The sequence below is a fragment of the Nyctereutes procyonoides genome, unplaced genomic scaffold, assembly GCF_905146905.1.
Source record: "Nyctereutes procyonoides isolate TBG_1078 unplaced genomic scaffold, NYPRO_anot_genome, whole genome shotgun sequence".
In the NCBI taxonomy this organism is placed as follows: domain Eukaryota; kingdom Metazoa; phylum Chordata; class Mammalia; order Carnivora; family Canidae; genus Nyctereutes; species Nyctereutes procyonoides.
In genome coordinates, this window is record NW_026575046.1 from 29,669,243 (window position 1) to 29,691,696 (window position 22,454).

Consider the following 22,454-nt stretch of genomic DNA (forward strand, 5'->3'; position numbering starts at 1 on the left):
AGACAGGGGTATGAACAGTTCATCTACGATAAGAGGGAGGGAAGAGTTACAGGAGTACAGGTGAAGGTGGAGGAGTGGCTACCTATCAGAGGTGGGCCACTATAGATATCTGAAAATATATCTTTGGGAGCAATGACTCAGGATAAAAGCTGATAGAGACCTAAAAGAACATTTATATACTAGTTCTGAGAATATAAGGAGCCCAAGTATCGTCTCTATGTTATAGTGAACTAACTATATGAGGTTTCAGCTTAGTTCATTTAAGAAATGGAAGAGGGAGCATGCCCCACTGACATACTAATTCTCTTCACTCCAAGCCAGTCTTCTGACTCTGAGCCATGCTGTTCCAATCAGCCCTCCTGAATGCAAATGAAAGACACACTCAAGCTTTGTCTGCTTTATTTCACTACATTAAGTTAAGCTATAAGGCAAAACAGGAACCTGTAATTCATAAAGATCAAGGAAGTGCCTCTCATTCTCAAAAGGGACCAAAAAGGATGTTTCTTCACAAATATGCATGACATTTACTTGGCTCATTATACCTATAAGCACTTGGAACAAAAACCTTAATGGGCTAATCAAACCACAAATACAAGTTAACTTAGCTTTATGTTTCCAAAACCGAAGTTTCTAGTGCTAATGACATCTCATTCGTCTGCAGTGGTGGGCACTGTCTATGCATTGACAATCTTGCACCTGATCTAATATAAAAAAGCAACAAATAAAATTCCGAATTCACCAGCTAGAGGTATTGAACCATAATTTATGTATACTAATACATAGAATACTGGTTGCACTGAAAACTATCTTGAGGAAACATTAAAACAATGGCTCTGTTATACTTCAAATTAATTTGGCTTCTGAAGAAAAAAACTTCTATGATCAAAAGTATTTTTGTGTTTCTGTGTCACATGGGGGTGATGAGACTGATTACTTCAACATTATTATTTCTGGGAATGAGTACTAGCTAGCTACATGCCATAAATGCACAATATACAACTGTGTGTAGTCTGCAAATGTGTAAACACAGGAAGCCATTCTCTACTTTGACATTTGAGTCCTCCACCCGCAAATCTGGAAGAATGGCTTCCGAGTAGGCTCTAGCAGGTAGTGAAATAAAAACTGATACTCTGTGGGGTCACAAAAAGTTAAACTATTTCTATAGACTGCAAATTTGTCATTATACAATCCCCTACCCCAACTCCTAACAGGCTAAACCCTACTTATTATTGTCATAATATTAGAAATACGTGTATTTTTTTTCTTATATTGCAGCATATATATTACTCTGTGGAACATTGTTTCATAAAGTTAGCTTGACCTTTTGAATACAATTTAGTGTCTTTCAAAGGCTTCCTAAATATTTTTACTTTCCAGAGGGAGCTAATGTATTCTAGATTACTATATATCTTAATTTTTTTTTAAATTAAAAGCTTGAACTTAAAAAAAAAAACACAACAGGATAAACAGGAAATTTCTCTTTTCCCCAAAAATGTGTTGGCTGCTTGCTAACAATACATTTACAGAAAATGTGGTGCAGCTGGTGGTCTGCTTGGTCAAGTCTCATTTTAGAAAACATCACAGAAATTAAGGTTACAAGCCAACTGCCGGATACCAAAAGGAAACAGCATATGTGCTGTCAGGCAAGTATTCTGGGGGACTAGCAGAACTACTTTATGGTTTACAATCAAAATGGCCTTATTCAACATATCACATGATATAAGTCTTAAACTCAGTAAGGGGAAAAGTTCTTTATCTTAATATCCAATTTGGGGTTCAAGACATTGTAATTGCTATTTTCCCCTTCAAATCAATGGAAAGACAGCAGTTCGGATCATGCTAAAAATCTAACCTTTAAAATGTTTTCTGCATTCCAGAAGTGAACTTGTCTACCAAGTTTTCTTTGGGCTCTTTCCAGGTGTCAAGTATGTAAAACAAGTTATTGAATTAAAGAGGCAGAGCAAAGGGGAGGAAGAGGGAGTAAGACACAAAAGGGCTGCCTCCGGATGTCAGCGTTAACCCCTGGATATTGTGGTAACATTTAAAATGAATGGAATTCTCCACCCCTTTGACATGACATGTGATTGCTGGAATAAGTTCCATACTCTAAAGAGAAAGAATTTTTTTTTTTTATGAGAAAGAAATTTTAAGAGCACCTGATACATAAGCATCCTGTATTCTCAGAAGAAAGCAAATGAAAGTGCCTTAAGAATCTCACAGGTTTTTCCAAACACCACAAAATTAAGACAATATGACAATTCTATTCTGTCAAATGGAAACCTCAGCAAGATGGGAGGCATGGCAGCGAGTGAAGGGATACATTAGGACTGTGAGATTATAACTAAATGGAATGCAGATAGTGGTTGGTACACTGGGACCAATGCTGGCTCATTAAGAGAAGGTCTACCTTTCAGTTATCATTTAACATTTTATCTGTGAGATTGTGATCCTTTTTGAGATCAGACTGGGAGACATGGTCAGAATTTTTCAGGTGGTAAATCCAATGCCACTCCAAAGAACAGCCATCTCCCTTTTTGGGGAGGGAACTATGCTGTTGTTATTTGACGTGCAGGGTTCAGTGAGGGAGACAGATTTACTGCTATTAACAGAAGTCAGAGCAAGAGGAACAGCAGTTAGCTTGTGTTCCCCATGCCTTGCCTATGCCCCCACCCTCCTAGGAATAGGATTCAGTAGTGCATGGGTACATTGTTACAAACAAGGCTTAATGAAGCAGCGGCTTCCACATTTTAACGTGGGCTTGTGGTGATAATGTCCTTTGGGATCTGCCCCACCAGTGGCACCTTTTAAGGAAGAAGCGGACCCAAGCTGAGTTCCACATGCTGGGTGAGCCAGATGACTTCTGTGCCCTGGTCACTTTCTTCAATGGGGCGGATGGGGGCTGCCAGGTTTTTAAAATCATGCTTCATCTTAAAACACACGGTCACTTCACCCTCCTCACGTTGTGGGGTCACTTTGATGAAAATACCCACTTTGTTGGCCTTTCTGAAGGCTATAATGCTATGGAAAAAAAAATAGTATTAGGCAGGTCACAAGTCAGCCAAGCCACCAGGATTTACATTTTATCTGATGACAAGTTAAGGCCACCATCCCATTTTATAGTAAAGAATTCTTTCAGCAAAATGTCAATCTATCTTTTTAATATTACAAAAGTAAAACATAGTCCTAAAAAATTCAAATGGGAAAAAATAAGTCTTCCCTTATTTTCCCTTTTAGCACACAGAGAAAAACTACAAACACTTTGGTTCTTAACCTACCAGATATTTTTCTATGAGCTTTTACACTTTTCTGCTTTTTTAACCAACTTAAAAGGGACACACTATTCTATTAACTTGGTTTTTCTTCCACTCAGTTTATCACAAACACCTTTTCATACTGGTATATATAGATTGTCTCCATTCTACGTAATGGCCACATAGTACTCTATTATAGATTTACTGTAATTGGTATATACTGATGTTATTGCCAATTTTCCTGTTATAAACAATGGTGCTGTGAATATCCCTTTACATTTATGTTTGTGTGCATGTGGTAATATTTCTAACGGATACAGACTGATATTAACTCAGAGCTTTAAAGGAATTTCTGGAACACCATAAAATTAGTGTTTTTATAAATAAGCTCTGTAAATTAGAAACTTTTAGAATATGGATGCTTGAGTGGCTCAGTGGTTGAGCATCTGCCTTTGGCTCAGGGCATGATCCTGGGGTCCGGGATCAAGTCCCACACTGGGCTCCTTGCAGGAAGCCTGCTTCTCTCTCTGCCTATGTCTCTGCGCTCTGCCCTGCCGCCCCCCCCCCCCCGTGTCTCTCATGAATACATAAATAAAAAAACTTAAAAAAAATTTTTTAGAATAGAAAAATAATCTTTTTACTTAAGATTTCCAATCTGATTATCTCTGGCATGCACTTGAGGTTTGTGCTTTAATAACTTCAAACAAAAAGTCAAAGGGCAATGAAACATAATTTGATCTACTATTCAATGATACTCTAAGTTACTGGATTTAAACATTTACAAAGTATTATATAGTATTAATTTCCAAATATCTGAAAGTCCTAAAAGTGCAATGTGAAATATAATTCAATTTTTTATTAATCTGTCCTGTAATCTGACTAGAATTTGATATCTCAGATGATCTTTCCAACAGCTGACTTTGGTTTAACATATTTATATACTGAATTAATGTCATTTAAGGACACACATAAAGCAAAGATTACAGAGAATGCACTTTGTATTATATTAACTCAATACATTTTGTGCTCTAGTAAATAACTAAATCACTAATTTGTCTGATTCATTTAAAAAATAAAAAACTCAGTTAAAAAGAGTGAAAAGAAAAAAAATTAGTGTCTTTCTTGCATAATTTCCTAATCACTGTATCTGGGAAGCTTTTTTAAAGAAAAAAATGCAGATTTTGGTGCCCCCCCTACCTACATCTGCTAAAAACAATCTTGCTTTGTGACACAGGACTCTGCTGTCCATCTTTCAGCTTTGCAGGCTGGCTCCTGTCAAGTGGAGGGCTCTGAAGGAGACTAGAAACCTGGAGGGGAAAGGGCTTGCTCCTGCCTACAAGCTTCCTATTTGTGTGTGGTTCTCTGGCGGGCATCACTCCAGCAATGCTTCCTCACCCAGGAAGGGGCAGTACCTGCGCTGCAGTTTTAGACTGGATCCTGACTGATGTACTCCTCATCCCGGGAACGGTTTGGTTTTTTACTTCTCAGTTACTAAGTATGAGAGAGTAAAATCTATTCTCAAAGGGCAGGTGGGGAGGGGTAAATGGACAAATCCAATGATAAAACTATAGGGAGGGAATACTGTATTCTGTTTGCAACTACTAAAAGTCATGCACTTGAAAATGTTTATTAACGGGAAAATATATTTAAATGGGAACAGAGATCAGAAACTGCTTACAGAATGATCCTAATGATGGAAGAAATATATGGAAGGGCAAACAACCAAAATGTTAATGTGCTTATCTCTAGTGGTGGTATCTTATTTTCTTCTTTACTATTTTAGGTATATTCTGCAAATTTGTCATAATTATTTTTATAAACAGGAAGAAAAAAAATCACCTTAAACAATCAAGATAAGAAAATTGGGATCGTTAGGTGAGCCTCCTCTATTAGCCAACTGCAGGTGTGTTGGGGAGTCACTAAGAGAGAACTCACTCAGGATCATCCTGGAAGTCCTGCGGTTCCGCCAACTCGTCATACTCTGCTGCTGCATCCTTGCCAGCTAGAATGAGCTCTTTGGGAGGCACTACCACCTGGAGCATAAAACAGACAGGGTCACCTCAGAAAGAATGTGTTGTAGGACATTCATTCAACATACAACACAGTAGGACACTGACTTAAACATACAGAAGTAAGCTTCAAGTTTCAAAAAAACATATGGTATTACTTCATTCATACAGAGTTTAATAACATACTGTTTAGGAACATAGACTTTTCTAGTAAAAGTACAAGAATAAAGAACAGGTCAGCATTCTTCAGACTAAGCCTTATGTCGTGACTAGGCCTCAATTTTGCTATGTCAGAGGTTAGCAGATTGAACAATGTCAACCACGGTTGTAATTATGGATATACGAATGAGGCTGGGGAGGCATAAGAGAGAGAAAGATAGGAAGTCTGTAAGCTGGGTGTACACTTCGGCATTTATTTCTGTCTCATGGGAACAAGTTATCAATGTTACTAAAAAGAACAAGGACAGATGAGTTTCATCTCTCTTTGAAAGTGATGCTAGTAAGTGAAATAATTAAAAAGCAGAAAGAAAAAAGAAAAAGGGGATCGAGAAAATTCTCTAGTAAGTATTTTTTGAGTAACAGCTAAGTAAAACACAGGCATCATTTCTATCAATTCTTGCTGTATCATGCAGAATTATGAGTCAGTAATAGATTGCCCACTGAGTAAAGTTCTTGATCTAAAATTCCAAGTATTACATGAATCACCAACTAGCAAAATGAAGAAAGGCTACATTTTACTCATTCAACTGACATTTACTGAAAATCAAAATCACCTATTTTAATAGTTGGTGCCATGTATACTGCATGTAAGCAGAGGGCAGCTAGAAGAGGCACCAGCTTTTAAAAGGACATGCTGAAAATTTTCTATGGGTCTTGAAAACTGAGTATGATAAGACTGAGAGAGGTGTGGGCCTGTATGTCAGAGAATGGCACTCTAGGTAGAGAGTAGCATCTGTAATTCTCCAGCATGAAAGTGCATAACCATTGCATCTGCTCGGATAATACGCATTAATATGTTTGATTTGGAGAATGCTAGATTTGGAGATCTGGGGGAAGGGCCTCCTGGAACAACAGAGGGGAGACCATGGAGGACCTCTCTAGCTATGCCAAAGAATGTGGATTTCCTCCCTAAGTCAGAGGAATGCCAAATGACCAGCATGCCATGATCAGAGATAGATTTTACAAAGGTTGCTCTTGTGGCAAAACAGACAACAGGCTGGAAAGGAAGTAAGGGTGGATTCCAAACAGGTCATCCCGAATGTTACTGGCACAGTCCAGGTAAGAAAGAACAAGATCTGCAGAAGGCAGCGGCAGTGTGATTGTGCATACAGCAAAAAAAAAAAAAAAAAAAAAAAAAAAAAAAACCTCAAGGGGTGAAATCCAAAGAATTTGATTACTGCTTGGATGTGGGAACAGAAGACAGTGTGGAGTCCTTCAAGCAGGTCAAAAGGTCCAGGGAAAGTCAAGGTCCCTCAGGATAAGGCAAAATGCTCCTACCTTAGCAGTGCTATTGACATTATCGGGGTCTCCCTCCTCGCACTCCAGCAGCGTCACATGGGTGAGGTTCTCCACTGGATTTGTAAGTGTCAGGAGGACCTGGCTCTCCTGGGGAATAGGAAAAGCCTGTCTCAGACATGTTCCACTGCTGCCACCTAGGTCCACCTTCTTACTGCTACACCAAGCATTTCAGAAAACCATTACAACCCCAGCCCCCCTTACTCCTAAGCAATAACACCCACCTATACCTCTAAGTCACTACATCATTCTCAGAGGGTTGGCGGATTCCTATTTTATTATTTATATATTGGGCTATATGTGCTCTGGAGCTACTTAAATTACCTGAGGAAATAGGACAGATCCCACAGAAAGGGCCAGGTACTAGATTCAGAAATTCTGAGGAATGTACATTATCTAAGTGATTAAAGTTTACAACTCTTGCTCCAACCAGTCCTCCATGTAAGGACTCCTGAGCAATAACTTAGTCTGCTTAGTCTGAAAGTTCTCATAAATAAAATATGGGAGCTGCAGGGTAGCCAGATATTGAAAAAAATCATTTGTTAGGACTCTAAAAGACTTTTAAGATTTCTTGACCCATAATTTGCTCGTTTTGCACTTTCTTGAGATTGCCAAAATCTTTCAGATGAACATGGATTACATAAATGTCTTCATAAGCAGCACAAAAGTAAAGAACTAAAGGGGCTGCTGGAGAATATTCTACAACCCCCGGGGGGCAGGTGGGGGCACAGATAAGGAACTCAAAGAAGAAGAGCTGTAATAAAGAAGAAATCTGGTTGATTCCTGGTATCTGACACGCATACAGAAATGGGATGTGGAGAGTCTTCTGGCTGGAGAAGAGCTAAAGGTGTCTGTGGGGTAAAACATTTTCTCTCCTCACCCATCATTCCATCTTTATATAACGTGCACATTGCTCCTTCAAAATTTATGTTAAAGATGCTGTTGCCAAGAATCTCAGAATAAAGAAATTAAAAATCTCAAAACTTTTATGATTTCAAACTTTATCCCTTGCTCCTGAATTTCATGCTAAATATACCGCCACACACACACACACACACACACACACACACACACATCTCTGATCAACCCTTAGTCTTCCTGTTAATAAGCAAAGTACTAACCTTCATGTAGCGAAGGTTGGGAATCGACATGATTCTCACTTCTGGGATATAATTGCTATGCGTGAATAAAAAATACATTAATGTTCATTGAAGTCTCTTAAAGTTATTACTTTTTTTAAGCAATTGCAGCAAAGATTTCTTCAAGTTAACTAGAACATGTCACACAAAAAGAATCTTAAATAATCATACCATCATAATAAGATCTTAAGACATGAAACCAACTGGTAATGAGTTGTCCTGAAATCCTGAAATGATAGGGACTCTTATCATTTATTATTTTTTTAAGATTTTATTTATTTATTCATGAGAGACACACAGAGAGAGGCACAGACATAGGAAGAGGGAGGAGAAGCAGGCCCATGCAGAGAGCCCAAAGTGGGACTCGATCCCGGCATTCCCAGGATCACACCCTGAGCCAAAGGCAGACGCTCAACCACTGAGTCACCCAGCCGTCCCAGGGACACTTCTATTTAGAGCCTATGTGTCTCTGTGCATTATAGTAAATATCTTCCTTTTATACATTTGCTAGATATATTTTTGAGATTTTACTAATTCATTTCTGTAAATCGAAAAGGCAACTAGTTATAGGGCCCATGACTGACTGGGTCAAAGTACTACTTACCACCTACTTACCACTGTTATATAGCTCTATTTGCAAGGTAATGTTTTAAATGCTTTAAATTTAACTTATATAATCTTCCCTGTGACTGCATGAGACAGGTGTTATTATTATCACTGCCATTACCGAAATGAAGAAACTAGGCTTGGGAGAAGTAACTTGCTGGTGAGTGGTCAAGTAGCTCTAGGGTCTTTCCCCTTAACCACTTCATGTTTTGCTGCCTCCCTAAGTAAGACAACACAATACCATACTCACATGTGTTTAGTCTGAACTCAAAACCACCCAGAGTCAAATCCCAGTTTAGTGTTTATATACCTATTCTTTCCTCCAAAGTCAACAGATCAGTGTTTCTCAACATTCCTGACTACTGTAAGGACTTATTTTTTTTTTTAATTTTTTTTTAAAATTTATTTATTTATGATAGTCACAGAGAGAGAGGCAGAGACATAGGCAGAGGGAGAAGCAGGCTCCATGCACCGGGAGCCCGACGTGGGATTCGATCCCGGGTCTCCAGGATCGCGCCCTGAGCCAAAGGCAGGCGCCAAACCGCTGTGCCACCCAGGGATCCCAGGACTTATTTTTAATTACTGCGTAATATTCTACAACCTGAGTGTACCTCAATTTAATCAACTATTGTTAATGGTTAACCAGACACTGGAATTTCTAGATTTTTGCCTTTTTAAAATGTTACAATACACATCCTTACATATATATCTTTAGATATTGGTGGTTTTGCTTCAACAGAATAGATTCCTAAGATAGTACTGCTGGTTTAGTCTATGTAGTTTTGTCTTGATATTCCAGGGCACTCTCCAAAAAGACTAGCAATCCACAAGCCTACCAACAATGTATACAAATGTTTCCCCACATTCTCAGGAGTACTAAATGCTATTTATTATAGCATATATTTATAGCATATATTTATAAACTTTTCCTATCAAGTACCAGCATCTATCCCTGTATTCACTGACCATTCGAAATTCTTTTTTTTTTTTTAAGATTTTATTTACCTATTCATGAGACACAGAGAGAGAGAGAGAGAGAGAGAGAGAGAGAGAGAGAGAGGCAGAGACACAGGCAGAGGGAGAAGCAGGCTCCCTGCAGGGAGCCTGACATGGGACTCGATCCCAGATCTCCAGGATCACGCCCTGGGCCTAAGGCAGGTGCTAAACTGCTGGGCCACCGGGGCTGCCCTGAAATTCCTCTTCTATAAGCTGCCAGTTCAAATCCTTTTGTCCCATTTCCACTTTTATCTTTCCAATTTGTGGGAATTGTCTAGGAACAGTAAATTTTTATCTGTCATGGAGTAGGAAATATTCTTTCTTGCTCTATTGTCTGTCTCATGATTCTGTTGTCAATTTTTTTTTTTTAAACAATTCACATCTGTTAGGTTTTTCTCTAAAGGCCGAGCTATTCTCTTCCTTAGTGGTTTCTGGGTTTGCTGCCTTACTTAGTTTCCTCTAAGCATTTCTTTCCCTGAAGTCAAGACAATATTTTCCTAATTTTTCAAAATATTTTTCTTGTTTGATTGATGGTTTTTGCAGCAAAATTCCCTTCTACTGACAAGTCCCAGTAAAATTAATACTAATGATCACTTTAATCTAATTCGATGACTGTTATTAGGACATAAGTAAGATGAGCATTGTTCCAGGATACTCTTTGATTTGCTATACTTGGTTATTTTTTACTTCAATATTTTGGGTCATTACCAAAATTAGGTACTTTATAATTTGTAATCAATGAACAGTTACTCTCTGTCCAATAATCAACATAACAATCACTGTCCCACACCACACTATCAGTGTGTTTCTGATGGAAACACTCTTGATTCTAGGTCTATAAGTTGTTTTAAACTTCATGGTACGTAACTCAAAACCTAAACAGAAGAAATAGCAAGATTATTCTGATGCGTTTTTTTTTTTTTTTTTTAAGCCCAGAGTAAATACATTTCATGTTGAAAAAAGGCAAAGAACAGTAATAACTAAAAACACCAATTCCAAAATACTCACACAGCAACCAGTTGGATTTTGAATTTGATAGATGTTGGATTAAATTCTGGCTTGCTCAAATTATGTTCACATTTCTAAAAATAAAAAATTATAGTATGTATCAGAGGAAATCAAGAATATACTCTGCCGGATCCACAGAGCTGTTAAATTCAGAAGGACAACATTTACTCAAGTTTTGTTTTATTTTGTTACAAGACCATGCATGTTTTGAAAGAGCATATGCTACTGATCACCAAAATTTGCAAAAGATGTTTTAGACATAAGTAACCACACTATCAAATATTATTATACTTTTGCGGTACTTTACTGAAATAAAAACTAACACATACTGAGTACATACGTGTGTGGAACAACGATGTGTTCCTTAGTTTAAATGGATTTAAACATCATATTGACTTTATAAGTGTAGGTACCATAACAATTATTGTCCCCATTTTACACATGATGAAAACGGCACAGAAAGGGTTAAGTAATCTGTACAACTCCATAGAGCCAGTGAGAATTGAAGCTGGGTCAGGGAGTGTGGGTAGCTCAGTCAGTTAAGCATCTGACTCTTGGTTTTGGCTCAGGTCATGATCTCGGAGTGGTGAGATTGAGCCCTGAGTCAGGCTCTGCCCTCAGATGGAAGTGTTTGAGATTCTCTCCCTTGGCCCCTCCTCACACCTAATGCACTCATGCTCTAAAATAAATAAATAAATCTAAAAAAAAAAAAAAAAAAAAAAAAGGAAGAAAAGAATCAAAGCTGGGATTTAAATCCAAGTAATGTGATTTCAGATCCCATGTTTTAAAATACAGTAACAATTTTTTACTTTCTTGAATGGGTACTACATATACCTGGTTAAAAATTTCTTAACAGTACAAAACAGGTTCAGTGTAAAGGTACCCATTACTTGTCCTTTGTCCTTCTCACAGCCCAATCAGTATCTCATGTGTTTTCTTACAAATAGCCTATATATACACATACAAATATATACACATATCATTTTTTTACAGTAACATAAAAGGGAGCATTTTATATACTCTTCTGTCCTTTGCTTTTTTACTTATCTATCTTGGAATTCCATACCAGCACAAAGAGCTACCTCTATATTCCATTGTAATCATTTCTGTAACTTATAATACAGCAATGAGTATTCTTATACATCAGACATTTCCCACATGTGTTAACTTTTGCTAATCTGGTAACTATCAAACGGTATCTCACTGTAGTTTTAATGAGACATTTCTCTGATTATTGTAGGAGTATCTTTCATGTTTACTGGCTACTGAGATTCCCTCTGCTGTGACTCGCATGTTACTATTTACTGGGTGCTTGTATCCTGGAGTATCTTTTCCTTACTAATTTGCTAAAGTTCTTTACATGTTCTGGACATTAATCCTTTAATTATATATCTTACAAATTACTTTTCTCAGGCCATGGCCTATCTTTTCATTACTTACGGGTCTTCTTTGGAGTGCAGATATACATTTTATTTTTAATATGTCAAATATATAATAATATTGTCCTCTATACTTTGTGATTTGTCTTATTTATGGAATATTCCCCTACCCAGAAGTCAAAGATTTTCTCCTGTTTCCTTCTAGAAGTTTTGCTCTTCATATTTGCTCATTAAAGTTTCTAATGTTCCAGGGTGCCTAAGTGGCTTCAGTTGAAGGGTCTGCCTTCAGCTCAGGTAATGATCTCAGGATCCTGGGATTGAACCTTGCACTGGCTCCCTGCTCAGTGGGAAGTCTGTTTCTCTCTCTCTGTCTGCCCTTCCCTCCTGCTCATGCGTTCTTCTCTCAATCTCTCTCAAATAAAAAAAATTTTTTTTTAAATAATCTTAAAAAAAAAGTTTCTAAATTCCTGAAATTGACCTTTGTGTATGGTGTGAGACAGAGACCCAATTTTATTTTCATGTAATTATTTGATCTAGCAAAATTTAAGAGGCTATTCTTTTCCCAACGATCTGGAATGCTATATTTGGTAAATACCAAGTTTCCTCATACCCATGAGTCTGTTTATGTTAGCTCTATGTTATTTCTAACCTAACATATATGCATATTGAAAAAACTTTTTATATTTATACATATTTTCCCTCCCTTCCTTTCCTCACACAAAAAGTTGTGTACTTGTCACACATCCTGCTTTTTGCGCTTAAAAATATACCCCAAATTAGTACCTTCTTTTTTAGAATTATAGTACTCATTGTGTGGATGTACCATAATCTGCATATTTTGGTTTGTATTTGTGGAGGTCTATTCACTATTTCTTTTCTTCTACTTACTGTAGTATAGATTTAATCTGCTCTTTCCAATTACCTAAGGTAAACACTTAAGATGATTGATTTTTAATCTTCCTTCCTTTTTCTGATCTACAAATGTAATACTATAAAGTTCCCTCTAAGCACAGCTTTCACAGCATCCCACATATTTTGCTAAGTTGTTTTCCTTTTTATTCAATTTAAAATATTTTAAAATTTCTCTTGAGGTTTCTTCTTTGACACATGCTATTTAGAAACGTGCTGTTCAATCTCCACATATAATACATGTATTGAGGACTTTCTACTTTTCACTACTTTCTAGTTTAATCCCATGGTGGTCTGAGAGTAGACATGGTATGGTTTCATTCCTTTTAAATTATAGGGTTTTTTTTTTGTGTGTGTTTGTTGGCTCAGAATGTAGTCTGCCTTGATGAATGTTCCAGGTAAGCTTGAGAAAGATGTGTATTCTGCTGTTGTTAGATGAAGCTGTCTACAAATGCCAATTATATCTAGTAATTAATGGTGTTGTGTTCGGCTATGTCTTTGTTTTCTACCTGCTGAATCTGCCCATTTCTGAAAAAAGGGGTGATGACACTATGACAGTGGATTCATCTATTTCTCCTTGCAGCTCTCTCAGTTTTTGCCTCACATGGTCTGACACTATTATTAGGCACATATACACATTAAGAACTGTTATGTCTTCCTGGAAAAATCAACTTTTTTTTTTTTTTAAAGATTTTATTTATCCATTCATAGAGACACACACAGAGAGAGAGGCAGAGGCACAGGCAGAGGGAGAAGCAGGCTCCACACAGGGAGCCTGACGGGGGACTTCGATGCAGTGTCCCCGGGATCAACCCCCGGGCTGCAGGCGGCGCCAAACCGCTGCACCACCAGGGCTGCCCGAAAATCAACCTCTTTATCATTATATGATGTCTTTTATCCCTGTTAACTTCCTTTACTTTGAAATCTGCTCTCTCTGAAACTAACATAGCTACTCTTGCTTTCCAGTGACTAGTATTAGTATGGTATATCTGTCTCCAACTATTTACCTTTAATCTATGTGTCTTAAAGTGGGCTTTTCCTTTTAATTTATTTTTAAAAATTCGTTGAGTATAGTTGACACATAACACTACATTAGTTTCAGGTGTACAACATAGTGATTCAATATTCCCACATATGGTATGCTCACCAGTGTAGCTACCAGCTGTCACCCTACACTATTACAATACCATTGACTATATTCCTATGCTTAGCCTTTTATTCATGTCATTTATTCATTCCGTAACTAGAAGTCTGTATCTTTTCCTTTTTTTAAATTTTTTTAGAAAAGATTTTATTTATTCATTCATGAGAGACACACACAGAGGGAGGCAGAGACATAGGCAGAGGGAGAAGCAGGCTTCATGCAGGAAGCCTGATGTAGGACTCAATCCTAGGACTCCAGGATCACGCCCTGAGCCTCAGGCAGACACTCAACCACTGAGCCACCAGGAGTCCCTTTTTCCTTTTTTTTTATAAAGCCTTTCCATTATAGAAATTTTCTAACATATGCAAAATACAGCATAGTATTACAAATTCCTAGGTACACGTGACCCAGCTTCAACAATTAGCAACTTGTTAGCAACCATGGGCAAACTCGTTTCCTCTATACTCTCACCCTTCTACCATGTCTTATTATTCTGAAACAAACATTGGGTATCATGTCATTTCACCCATAAATATTTTGGTATACATCTCTAAAAGACAAAGGTATTTTTGAAAATAACAATACTATTATCCCTAAAAACATGAAAAGTTCTCTTAATAGCATAAAAAAATCCAGGTAATGTTTAAATTTCCCCAAAGGTTTCATAAATGTTTTTTTCCCATCCCCCCCTCCTTCATTTTCTTCTTAGGTTGTGTTTGAATTGGGATTTAAATGAAGTCTACATGCTGTGTTTGGTTGATATGCCTCTTAAGTCTCTTCTAATCTAGAGTTGTATTGTCAGTAGCCACTAGTCACACGTGATTATTTAATTAACAAAGATGAAAGATCTAGCACCTCAAACACAATGTCACATTCAAGTGCTCAACAGTGACATGTGGCTAGTGTCTACCATGTTGGACTGTACATATACAGAACATTTCCAGCATCAGAAAAATTTCTGCTGAATAGCACGGATTTAAAAGTTTCCTTTTCCTTTTTTTTTTTTTTTTTTTTTACAATTTATTTATCAAAGAAACTCAATTGTTTGTTTTATAAATCTATAGAGGCTGGATTTGCTGATGGTTCCTCTTTCTTCCTCTCTTTTAAATTATGTTATTACTCCTTTTTGTTTCCTCTTTACCAGCCTATAAGTTATATATTCTTTCACTACTCTTTTAGAGGAGTTAGTGCTATGAATTTATTAACCTTCAGGTACCTCAGTGTCCATATCTGTAGAACAATAACAATAGTATCCACACCTCATAGTTGTAAGGATTTTTACCTTGAAAGCAAATTAAATTGGTACCTGGACACCTAGTACATTCTCTAAGTATTTTTTATATTTACTACATTCCAGAAGCTTTGATTGGCCAGATACAAATGTTTATTTTTGCTTTTCTCTTGTAGAAATGGCAACTCTAAAGAATGTAATAATTACCCGACAGCGCAGGGATCGTTTGATCAGAAGATGTTTGTGACGAGGATAGAGCTGTGAAGCACAGACTGGCTGGAAGTCAGGCTGCAAGAGGCGCTGCTGAAGGGTGGTCACTAGCATGAAAGGCAGAAACCAGACTTAGTTTACAATGACTCACTCAAAGTCAGACTTACATGAGATAATCACATGAACCAATACTTCCTTGGTGAATAATTCTTCAAAAAACTACAATAGAGATATTTGACATTTTAAAGTTCTTCAAGTGATTATATCTATTTCATTTGTTACTTGATTTATTTTACCACTAACAACTATGATACCATTAAAAATCTCAAACTTGGGGCATATTAGCAACAAAAGCAGAATTAGATGTAAAGTAGAAACAACGCAAAATAATGTAAAATATTACCCTCTGTTAAATTTACTGGTCTTGTATAGTAATCTTCGGGTAGAGGCTCCACTTCGTCTACAGCCTGAGCTGGCTCAATCTTTATCTCTTTTTGGTCCTCTCCTTCTTTAAGGCTAAAAGATAAAAAAGCATTCATTTCTCAAAGGTCCACCTGATATCCTCAAAGCCTATGATATCAGTAACTTAAGTATTCTTCTACTGTAAATTCTTTGTTCAGGTCTTTTCTAAGCATGACAATCTTCTTTTGTCATGTGGCAATTGTTTTATGCCACATTCCTTCAATATTCAGTTCAATACTTGTTTTTCTCCTTAAAGCCATTTAATGTCCAAACTTACGACAGTCCAGCAAGGGTACTGATGGTTGCACCAGCTCGTGGTCGCTGAAGTCTGGTTCCAAGACCATATTTGTCCTAAACAGAGTTCAGAAATTCCAATTACAAATCCCATATTTATATATCCTATTTACCAAAAGAAAGATTTTTTGGGGGGAGGGGGTGGGACAGCATGAGAAGCTCAGGGAAATAAGCAGGAAAAGAAAAAAAAAAAAGCTACTTTGAAAGCTCCTTTTAAAGGAAGTAGCCCCAGATCATCTTATTCTTAAAAGTAAAAGCACCAAACATGGAGACTAAAGCTACATTAGTAGAGTAAAACTGAACTAAATGTAATTTTTAGAAAACTGTTAATCTAAAAATATCTAAGCTACGGCTTAGAACAGAACTATGTGGCGTGTCTAAGGTACATGGCACATGATGAACATCTTCTTGGAACACCAGTGATCATCTGCTAACTTCTTCAGGGTTAGCAAGAATCATAAAAGAGAACTTACCACTACATGAATAGTGTGTTGCTGTAGGCCCCCAAATAGCAGCAGGTTGCAACAGAGACAAAAAAATGCAGCATAAGACAGAAGCAAACTCATACAGCAGGCAGGTTAAAAGGGAAGCTGGAAGAATAATGCCTTTAATTCAAATTCCTCTCCTAAATATACCAGTGCATATGCCGATCATACCACTGGGCTATTCCTAAAATTTCATTAAATTCACTAAAGCTTCTGCCAAATCTAGATGTTTTGCACGTTTTAATGTTTTATTAAGTTCTAAACTAAGTATTTTTATATGGACCTCACCAATGCTTAGGGTTTCAACGGTTTAGCTAATTCTCATACGAAGTAGTATGAAGCAGTACAAGTTACATTTCCTCAACTGTCAATCTACCCCACAGGATTATTGTGAGGATTAAATATGTGAAAAGTGCTTATTAGCACAGTGCCTGACACATTACTGTCCTTCAATAAATGTTATTGTCAACCTCCTGGGCCCCAAGCAAGCATATAGAAAAGAAATTATTCTATGAGAGCAAATAAAACCTGAGGGACAATAACAAAAGCTTCAAATGCTTATCTTTGCTTCTGGATTGGTAGTATACAAAATAGTAGAGAATGTCTTCTGTGAAGAATTTCTATCAATTACACTGGCATATAATACTATTTATTTAACCAGACAAAATGCACTGTTGTAAAAGTCAGTGTTCTTCACACTGGGGAAATATAGGAGGGTGCCAGAAATAATGTGAGCTGGGAACCCATTACTACAGGATGTCAAAGGTGGCCTACCTGGGTAATATAAATAAAATCTAAAACTTGCCCACCTTCTTCTGACTTTCTGTTTTAAGAGTTCTGTGGTGTCTACAAAATTAAACATTAGCCCTGGGGAATAATCAGAAGAGAGAGGGCAGTGATTCAAAAAGGAACACAAAGGTCCTTAAAACTCAAAAAACTCGGGATCCCTGGGTGGCGCAGCAGTTTAGTGCCTGCCTTTGGCCCAGGGCGTGATCCTGGAGACTCGGGATCGAATCCCACGTCAGGCTCCCGGTGCATGGAGCCTGCTTCTCCCTCTGCCTATGTCTCTGCCTCTCTCTCTCTGTGTGTGACCATCATAAATAAATAAAAATTAAAAAAAAACAAAACAAAACACAAAACTCAAAAAACTCAAATAGAGTGAATGATATGGCAAAAACCTAACCGCTGGACTTAAATACCTATGATTTGAGAAACTTTCTTTGCTACCCATCATTCAGGAATCTAAGGTCAGCAGCCACTTTCTGAAATAGTCATTGTTCTCAAGGCACACAGGTCTTGATCAATGAACTGCACATTCCTTTTTGTACCAAGTCCTCACCGAAAAAGCCAAAGGCATATAGTTTCTACGCCGTGCCAGTTTCTTGCGATCTCGCTCAACCTTCTCTTTCTGAGCAAGCTGCTGGTAATATTCAATCAGTTTGTTCATCTGCAAGAAATCAAAAATGTAGTATTTATTTTCATGAAAAGCTAACAAGAAATATGCAAAATTAATCAATGAAACTACCTGGACACATAATGAACAGAGAAGTCAAATTACTATGGTGGGCAAATTTGCCCTTTTCTTCAAAGAGAACTTTTATTAGATTTCTCTAGCTTATTTGCAGAATTAAAGTGGAAACTTTAAGCTTAAAATGGGAAGAAATGGGCAATGAAAAGGCTTGGAAATTTCATGCCCTCTTTTTACTACTCTTTTACTCCATTACTTATTTCCCCTTACAGCTGATCCCTTTTTTTTCTGCATGGCCATAGGCCCATCTATTTCTAAGAATGTGACATCTCATACTCTGCCTTCTCCCCCACTCATACATTTTCATTTTTTAGAATATATTTTAATCCTAAAAACAATAAATATTGTGAAAAGTTCAAGTATTAAACATGAAGAATAAAAAGCAACACTTCTCTTTTATCTCTTGTGCCCAAGTTTACCCTTTCCCTTACTAAAGGTATTTGCAATCATCAGCTTACAGATCTTTCTTACACACTTACAGACAGAGGTATGTTACATTTTACACACATTAAAACAGAAATCCTGTATAGAGATATATAGCTTTTATATGTCTGAAAAATAGGTATTTTTTCATACAGGGGAAAAAACATTATTTTGTAACTTACATTCCATGTAGTACTGTTTCCTTTTTCTGAATCATAACCTGACTGCAGAACTGCAGCTACAGCTAGTTCTCTACTAACTTAAGCCAGACTAGAACACACAACCACTGTGATTTAATGTTTTATGAGAAGCACTGTCTATGTGTAACAGACACCAAAATACACATCACAGATTTCTTTTTCTTTTTCTTTTTTTTTTACATCACAGATTTCTAAGCATATGTTCTATCCACTGATAAAATGGAAGATCTTCAGTCTTTTTCTCCCTCTTTTCTTAGTTCATCCTCTCTCCGACGATACTTTACTTACCCGTTGCGTGTGAGGATTTTCAGGTTCCTGCCAACCACCACTAGCTGCAAAACAAAGGAACATTAAACAAATTTCCATAATTTGGTATTTTTATTTCCATAGAAACAGGTAGTTCTGGGCAGCCCTGGAGGCTCAGCAGTTTAGCGGCATCTTCAGTTCAGCGCCTGATCCCAGAGACCCGGGATCAAGTCCCATGTCAGGCTCTCTGCATGGAGCCTGCTTCTCCCTCTGCCTGTGTCTCTGCCTCTCTCTCTCTCTCTCTGTCTCTCATAAATAAATAAATTAAAAAAAATTAAAAACAAGAACAAAAAAGCAGGTAGTTCTGAGTTATATAGACCAGAACATTTAGAATGAATTTTTCATTAAAAATAATAATGGTTAAAAAAAAAAATAATAATAATAATGGTTATAAAGATAACCACAACCACAACTAATACATGCATAGCTTCTGTGACAGACATCAAAATGTATTACATTTCATTTTCTACAATAACCCTCTAATATGGGGATTCTTATTATTAGTCTCATTTTACAAATGAGGAAATTGAGGCTCAGAGAGGTTAAATAACTTGCCCAAAGTCACACAGATAGTAAGTGTAAAGCTAGGACTTAAACTCAAGCAGTTAGATTCTTAAGACACTGCTCTTATTTATAATACTATGCATTTTCTATGTTCTATGACCTCGATTCAGAGAAAAATTTCTTACGTAAGTAACAAACTACACAAATCATAATGGAAAAGATTATTCTGGAAAGCTAAAAGTAAAACCAAAATGAATACAGCTGACTCTTAAACAACACAGTTTGAACTGTGTGGGTCCACTAAATGCATATTTTCAATAAATACAATACAGTACTGCAAGTATACTTTTTATTGCTTCCCTGGCCTACTTTACTATAAAACTATATCTATCTATATCTATATACACAATACATATAAAAATATGTGTTAGTCAACTGTTTATGTCATCAGTAAGGCTTCCAGTCAACAGTAAGCTATTAGTAGTTAAGTTTTTGGGGAGTCAAAAGTCACGCACAGATTCTTCACTGCACAGTGGGAGTGTCAACACCTCTTTCCTCTGCACTGTTCAAGGGTCAACTGTATATATCTCAATTAGACTCGCCAAAAAGAGGGGAAAAGTAAATTATAGTGAGATACCATTTTACAACCATCAGTCTGGAAAAATTTGAAAGTTCGATAATACTAGAGCTGCCAAGGATCTGGAGCAATGGGTAGTCTACTCTTATTACCAGTGGGAGCAAAAATTGGTAAGTTATTTTGGAGAGCTAAAGATACAAACAACTTAAAAGAAGCAATTTTACTTTCAGTTATGCAGAGAAACCTTTATTCTTGGATGCTTCTGAGAGCACTGTTAACAAAGGTAAAAAAAATGAAAGCCTAAATAAATGTCCATCAAGAAGGGACTAAGTAAACTCTGGTAAGTCATGTATAAATCAATTATGTATCAGGAACATAATGCCAACACAGAAAAGTTGTAGCAGGATACATACAGTATGTTTCCACTTGAAAAACACTTGTTAGTGGCTGCATACATACATACATATGTGGAGAGGTATAAAGACATGCATGGATACTAATAAACACTGAATTCAGGAGTAGGATGATTACTTTCTCTCTAGGAGGCTAAGGAAGGGGAATATAGTTGAGATGGGCTACACAAGGGGCTTAAACTGTTTTGGTCATGTTTAATTTCTGAAGTTGACTGATAAAATACATGAATGTGTATTATCTGTATAAGTAAAAACAATCTTTTTTCAAAATAACAAGGACGCTTGTTGAAGAGGACATAAACAGTTGACCTTGCAAGAAACGGCAAAAATATCCTTTAGCACAATATTCATATTTTAAAGACTGCCTTACTTTAAGGCAATCATGAAAATAATTATGTGAAACAAATGTTTTAGTTGTAGTAATATTTTGCAAAATCTAGATGTTTTACCTAATTGCTTCTTTAGAACTGGTAATTTACTCTGAAGAGCAATTTGGGAGACATAACAATCTCATTTCTCTGCACATTACAGACATAATGGCTTACTTATAAATAAACAAATAGTTCTAAAGTGGTTTCAGAACTTCTCAGACACCAATGACATCATGAAAAAAATTATCTGTACTCTTTAAGAGCTCCTAGTATTCAATTATCATTGTCAAAATACTCTACAGGAGATAGATTTCTGGAAGTAAACACAGATTTTAAGCTTTGAAATACAAATTCTCCAGTCTTAATAGCTCATAATCTAAAAAGCATAAAACATTCTCTTAAGAGTAACACTGAGAAATCTATTTGGATTTCTGGGCTTTGTTTCTTTAACTTGATAACAAGAGACAAAATATAAACAGAAAAATACACTTCAAAAAAATACACTTCAATTCAATGAGGCATATATACTGCCACTTTGAGGATGGATGGATGAATGGATGGATTTGTTTGTTTATTTGTTTATTTATTTATTTCAGAGAGAGAGAGAGGCAAAGACACAGGCAGAGGGACAAGCAGGCTCCATGCCGGGAGCCCGACACGGGACTCGATCCTGGGACTCCAGGATGGCACCCTGGGCCAAAGGCAGGTGTTAAACCACTGAGCCACCCAGGGATCCCCCTTTTTTTTTTCATATTCAACTTAAATGCATAAGCAAATTCCAACAACTTACTTGCTACACTGATATTAAAACACAAATATTTACTGACAATCTAGAAAGGTGCTATAGAATCTTCCTAATACAAACCACATTTCAGGAAATATCAATCCAGCAACAACAAAGAGCTCAAGCATTCCAAACCAAACAACAGAATCAAGGATTAAATTTTTAGTAACAGAGTTGAATCTAAAGAAACCTGACCTATACTAACTTCCAAATTATGTAAAGAGTCCTTCATTTTAGTTACGTCAAATGAAATAATGAGTTAATTATGGGCTTCCTCATAGACTAGGAAGCTGAAATTTTAATGAAAATCCAAAAAAAACGAAGTTGTTTCAGAAAATTGAATGAAATTTTAGAAATAAAAAAGACAACGGGGAGTTAGCAATGCTACTGTTTTATAAAAAAATAAATAGCAACTCAAGACTTTGAACTGACTGTACAGTTTCTCTTACGTTAACCACGAGTACAGGAAATGTAAAAATAAAGGAAGTTTCCTTTATTAAAGGTAAGTGCAATCTCTACTCTGAAATGCTCAAATGATGGAAAGGTAATTAGTGCCTTAGGTGCACTTTAGGTCCAAACACAATTTTTCTGTTTCACTGGTATTCTACATAAATACATGTATCTTTGAGCATGTGTTTAACGCCTCAGGGTATTTGGATATGAAATTGCTAAGCAGAAGGATAAAGCAATTTATTATTATTATTTATTTT

The 22,454-nt window shown here is 36.7% G+C and overlaps 1 protein-coding gene across 1 annotated transcript in view; it reads right to left on the minus strand.

The window, feature by feature from the left end:
- Positions 1-382: 382 nt before the first annotated feature.
- DCTN4 (dynactin subunit 4) overlaps positions 383-22,454 on the minus strand; it is a 29,616-nt gene continuing 7,544 nt past the window's right edge. Inside the window, exons 4-13 of the mRNA XM_055324920.1 lie at positions 19,078-19,121; positions 17,978-18,085; positions 16,137-16,210; positions 15,801-15,913; positions 15,395-15,504; positions 10,525-10,598; positions 7,897-7,951; positions 6,758-6,865; positions 5,187-5,284; positions 383-3,018 (exon numbers count right to left, since the gene is read on the minus strand). Coding sequence (XP_055180895.1) covers positions 2,805-3,018; positions 5,187-5,284; positions 6,758-6,865; positions 7,897-7,951; positions 10,525-10,598; positions 15,395-15,504; positions 15,801-15,913; positions 16,137-16,210; positions 17,978-18,085; positions 19,078-19,121 — 998 coding nt within the window. The 3' untranslated portion in view covers positions 383-2,804. The remainder of the gene's footprint in view (positions 3,019-5,186; positions 5,285-6,757; positions 6,866-7,896; positions 7,952-10,524; positions 10,599-15,394; positions 15,505-15,800; positions 15,914-16,136; positions 16,211-17,977; positions 18,086-19,077; positions 19,122-22,454) is intronic.